The sequence below is a fragment of the Octodon degus genome, unplaced genomic scaffold (genome assembly GCF_000260255.1).
Source record: "Octodon degus isolate 3935 unplaced genomic scaffold, OctDeg1.0 scaffold00007, whole genome shotgun sequence".
NCBI classification, from domain to species: domain Eukaryota; kingdom Metazoa; phylum Chordata; class Mammalia; order Rodentia; family Octodontidae; genus Octodon; species Octodon degus.
Window position 1 is genome coordinate 22,838,447 of NW_004524583.1, and position 5,754 is coordinate 22,844,200.

A 5,754-nucleotide genomic window follows, 5' to 3' on the forward strand; every position below is an offset into this window, starting at 1 on the left:
CGCCCGCCCAGCTCGCGTGCCCGTCGAAAGACTGCAGGAAAAGCCCACTTTTTCCCTTTCTAGACCCAGACGCCAAGATGAACGGCAACCTATTTGCTAGACTGGACAGGCTTTTGTTAGAATTTGGTAGGTATACAAGGAAAGGAACAGGCAGCTGTGATGTCGCTTGGCATTTTAACAATGAAATAGTCACAAAAGAATTGTTCTAGTTTTCCAGTGCCAGCAAGACACAAGTACTAAAGAAGAAATAATCCAAAGAATTAATAGTAAGTAGTTTTACGTGATAGTTATTTCAGTCTTAATATTTTTTATGGCATATAGTATATCGATGGCTTGCTTGAGGGCCACTTAACAATGGCATTATAACTTTTGTGGCAGTTCTCTTGTGATTAGTACTGAGATGTTAACATTAAGCAGTAAAATTAGGCATTAGCAATACATTTGTACACTCAGCATTTATTTTGTGACTTGTTTTGCTAAGTCAAACTGACCCCTTAGGTGCAACTGAAAAGATACTATTTATTGCAAATACCTGAGTGAAAATGGTTTATTTATAGAAATTATTAAAACTCAGAGACCAAGATTGATGTATGCCACAATTTCAGGAATAGTAATTCTTCAAATGGTATAAGTGAAAAGCAAAACTAATTAAATATAGTATCTTAAGTCCTAAAAATGGAGCTGCTAACTTTGTAATAATTCCGAAAAGGTAAAGTTTGATGATTTTCGGCAGTCCAAAAGAGTATTATGAAATTATTTTAATCTTTCAAGAAAGCCTTTTTAATCTTTGATTAGTAACAAGTGATTGAAGGTGTGTTTAATAATGGAATTGATTTATAGAAATTGCGCATTTGGGGGCCGGGAGATGGCTCAATGGAATAAGCACTTCCCTGGCAAGCGCAAGGGCCTGAGTTCAATCCCCAGTTCCGCCAAAAAAATAAAAAAGAATAAAAAATAGAAATTGCGCATTTATCAAAAACAAAAGTCTATGTTAGTATCATTAATGAGTAAACATGAGTATCAATGGATAGATTACTATGATTGTTTTTAAATATCCACTAGTTTATCCCTCTGTCAAAGGTGAAAGATAGGGAACACTTATTTATTTTCAATCTGAAACATAAATCCTTCACATATGGGTCTTAGATTAGGACTGGGTCTGGTTCTCTGCCTTTTAGAATGAGGTGCTTTTCCATCTCAAACCTCTCTTCCTCTCCATTCCCTAGCTCTCGTTTTAAGGACATATAAGTTGTCTCATACACCTCTTTTAACTTACTGTATTTATGATTTCTACTTTAAGAAAATAAATGTATCCCCTTTTCAGAATGCCTTGAAGATATTAAAGAAAGCAAAGAAACCATTTGTAAAATACAAGAAGGAATAAATAAAACAGATGAGGAAATTACTCATTACTGTAAACATAATGAGGATATCAAAGACAAATGTATTAAGTGAGTATTTGAAAGAAGCAAATTTCCAATACTTGTCATTTGATTGCTTTATTTAGTTTCTGAGTTTATAGTTGAGAACACTATTACATGTACTAAGCATATGCCCTGCTGCTGAGCTATATCCTTGGCCTTAAGTTGTTAATCACCTGCTTACATCCTACTGTAGAAAAGAATCACAGGAGATTCAAGAGAAAAATAAAAGGCTGTAAGATCTTACAAATTTGGCTCTAGTCTGAATACAGAGTTTTTTTTTTTTTTTAATACAGCGTTTTTAAGTGTAAGCTCAGTTTTAAAATTCCACAGATTTTTTAAAAAAATTATTCTACTGAGTTACTTCCCTGGCCCCTCCATAGATATTTTTGAAATATCTGTTCCAGTCTTTGATCCTTCAGTATTTTATCTTGTGTGAAATAATCCAACCTAATTTTGTTGTGTTGAACCCATGGTCTTTTGATGGAGTTCCATCCTCAGTCCGTTTTATATTTTTTATTTTGAGGTAGGGTCTCAAAAAGTTGCTCCATTGCCCAAGTTGGGCTGGAATTTCATGAAGCCTCCTGCCTTATTGCCTCAGTTTCCCACAATGCTAGGAATATAGGTGCGTGCTGCCACAGCAGACTCTAAGCTAAAATTTTTCAAGATAAAGATTGTTTAAGAAGTGTCTTAGGCCAAGGAGATAGCTCAGTAGAGTAAGTGCTTGCCTGGCAAGCGCAAGGCACTGAGTTCAATCCCTGGTACTGCAAAAAAAAAGAGAGAGAGAGAAAGAAATGTCTATTTACGTCCTTGTCTCCCACCTCCTTCCCTTATTTTGAGACAAAGTCTCATTATATAGTTCAGGTTGGCCTTGAAATCGCTATGTATCCAAGGCTGGCCTTCAGCTCAAAGCAATCCCTTTGCTTCATCTCGCCAAATGCTTCAGCTTCCGAAATGTTGGGATTATAGGTGTGAGGTACCACACACAGCTCATGAATTAAAAAAAATTCTGTTCCAGGCTTTTTTATGATGGGAAAAAATTTAAAGTAACTCAAATGTTCAATATTAAGGAGATTGGCTAAATGAATTTTGGTATATGACTGAACACTATGCAGTCAGTGTAATAATGATATAGATGTGTTTGACATGGAAAAATGTTAACAGTACACAGTTGAGAAAGGATAATAATAAAACAGTATAAACCCAGTTCATAATTATAATTAGAAAAACCTAGGTGGGTATATATAAAAATGTACATCATTATAAGGGTCAATATCTTCTCAGCAGATATATACTTCTTGTAGAACTTTTAAATGTTCCAAATACATGTATGTATAATCTTTGACCTTCCTATTCCTTTTTGGAGACTATTTTTTAAGACAACCAAAAATTCAGACAAATACTGTGTGTTGTTCAGTAAATGATAAAAGAAAATAAGTCATGTGGATATAATTTCTGTGACATATAATTATAGTAAAACCTAATAATGATAATAGTTCTTTAATATTGAGAATGTGGGCCAATTATTTTCTTATGTAATATACTTTTTTGTGCTTCTAGAATGTTTCTTTTTTGAATTGCAAAAAAATTAGAAACAAAAGGAAATATTCATATAGTACTTAGTATGTTATATATTCAGTAATTTTATATGTTTCCTATTCTTCAAAGATTTACTTATTTATTTATTTATTTGGTGGAACTGGGGATTGAACTCAGGCCCTTGTGCTTGCCAGGGAAACACTTATTCTCCTGAGCCATCTCCCTGGCCCCTATATTTTTCTTATTGATAATTTTTCTCAACACCTATTATAAAACAAAAATGAGTAAGATGAATATTCACCAGGGCATGGTGGTACATCCCTGTAATCCCAGCACACAGGAGGCTGAGTTGGGAGGATTTCCAGGAGTTCAAGACCAGCCTAAACTACATAGTGTTATCCTGTTTGAAAAATAGCCTTTACCCTAGCTGTTTCAATGCCTAGTCCAAGAGAATTTCTTGGTTGAGATCTTAGAATATGGGGCCTGGTAGATAGATCAGTGGCTTAAGTGCCTACCTGGCAAGTGCAAGGTCCTGAGTTTAATCTCTAGTACTGAAGAAGAAAAAGTTCTTAAAATATGATAAGAAAGAAGGTCTGATGTTGGAGAGTGTAATAGAAATGCTGTGACAAAACACAGCCTAGGGGGCCTGCCCCTTAGCCCAGTTCTTTAAGTGGCTGCTTCAATAAAGCAGTCAGGCTCAGGTTGCTGTGGTTTGATCCCTACAACTCAAGCCAGCCAAACCTGCCCTGAAGGCATTTGGAGAAAAAAAAAAATCCTTCTGCCTTTTGGGCAGGAGAGATGGCTCAGTGGAATAAGCACTTCTTGGCAAGCACATGGGCCCGAGTTCAATCCCTGATTCCACAAAAAAACCCAGCCTAGTTATACTGCATTTGCTTCAGTCATGTTTCAAAAAAATCCATGTAAATTAATAAATACTAATACTTGATATAGAAGTATTTGAATGATGATAGTGGTAATGAAAGGAAATGGGAAATTTTTTTCTTGATGTAAACTTATTTGCTCTAGAAAAAGATTTATTTCTTCAATGATCACATTTGAACATTATTTCTATTTATCATTCTGAGATGCTAAATATAGCTATAATTTTTTCCACAGCTGGAAGCCAACATATGATGTTTTTCATAAACATGAAGATTATATGCAGGGCCAATATACTATTTATCAAGAAACTATTGAAAAAGACAAGTACAGTATACATATATAGTGATTTAAGAATTCTTTCATATTTTCTATATAAGCATTTTCTATATTCTATATATAAAACAATCATTCTATAAGTAGTACTAAGACATGCTTTATAAAAATGCTCCCTGAAAATGTAGAAAATTTGTATTTTGAGGAAGTTTTTCTTAAAGTAAGTTATATTTTGGATTCTTTGGATCGAATCCAAAGGTTTACCTATTTGCCATATATATTTCTTTAATCACAAGTATGTTTAGATTTGCCTTATTATAAACTTTTTCAGCAGCAATTATGACTAAGCAGGTTTAAGCAAACATCTAGAGGAATAATGATCTATAGAGTTATCTTATAAAAATTATATCAAATTTCAGTTTTCAGACTACTAATTTTGTGTGTCAGTGGAGGTTTATTCTAATGAAAAGTACTGGTGCCTGTGTAGGTTACTTTGTACATTCACATTGTTTGGGGATAAAATGTAATTCATGAATATAATTAAATAAGGTGAGAGTCTTTGAATATGATGTATAACATTAAAACTTCACCTAATTAAAATTTTTTAAATATTTGAATTTTAACATAATTAGAAGAGAATAATTGTATATTTTTATAGTTTAATTTTAAAAACACAAAATACCTTCAATCCTTTATTGTCAAAGTTGAGTCTTAAGCGAAGGTAGGGAACTGAGGTTATAGATTATTGTTAGTGGATGTCATGAAAATAGATGAGATTTTCAGGGAAATAGAACATAAAGGGGAGAAAGGCAGAGCATGCCATCATCCAGAGAGCAGACAGAAGGTAAAGAAGACTGCTAGGTTGTCGGGTCTTGCTTCGTTCTCAAAGAATTTGCGATGATTTATATAAATTATATATATAATCTATCGATCGATCGATCGATAGATATTTTTTTTTTGGTGGAACCAGGGATTGAACTCAGGTCCTTGCGCTTGCCAGGGAAGCACTTATTCCACTGAGCCATCTCCCCAGCCCCATAAATTATATTTTCAAAAAAATATATTTAAAAAAATCTACTAAATATAAAAATCAAGGCTACTGGAAAGTGGCAATCATTTAAGAAGCCTTTGATCAAGTTTGAAATTCATCCTTTCTGATCCTGCACATGGTTAGATAATAGGTGCAGATTAGATTTTAAAATTGATGCAGTTGAAACACTGTGAAGTATGACCTGGTTGCGATTTAGAGTATTCAGCTTAAAAAAAAGTCAATTGCTTAGGATAGGTAGAACTGTTCACTGAAACAATATTTTTTCTTCTGGGTCCCCATAAAGGGGAAACTGGGGAAGACTGGTAGTTTCTATGTATCTTTAGTTACCTTTCCCACAGAGGACACCATATATAACTGCTTATAACATTTCTTAGTGTAAGTCATGGCTATTTCAAAATGTTAAATTTTTACGATTTATTCTCTTAAGAGGCTAAAGAAAACCAGTCCAAATATATACCTCTGTGATAGTGTTTGTTATAGAAGACTTCTGTGAGGTAACCAAAGGTATTGAAGTGAAACAATTATTTCTTAAAGCAGTCACATGGGTGAATTGATTATTCAATATTAGGTATTTCTAAAAACAAAAGC

At 33.7% G+C, this 5,754-nt stretch overlaps 1 protein-coding gene across 1 annotated transcript in view; it reads left to right on the forward strand.

Annotated features, from left to right (window-relative positions):
- Window positions 1-77: 77 nt before the first annotated feature.
- Window positions 78-5,754, forward strand: part of CUNH14orf39 (chromosome unknown C14orf39 homolog) — a gene marked incomplete at its 3' end in the record, with an annotated part of 50,906 nt that continues 45,229 nt past the window's right edge. Inside the window, exons 1-4 of the mRNA XM_023701602.1 lie at window positions 78-126; window positions 210-266; window positions 1,325-1,451; window positions 4,077-4,166. Of these exons, the coding sequence (XP_023557370.1) occupies window positions 78-126; window positions 210-266; window positions 1,325-1,451; window positions 4,077-4,166 (323 nt within the window). The remainder of the gene's footprint in view (window positions 127-209; window positions 267-1,324; window positions 1,452-4,076; window positions 4,167-5,754) is intronic.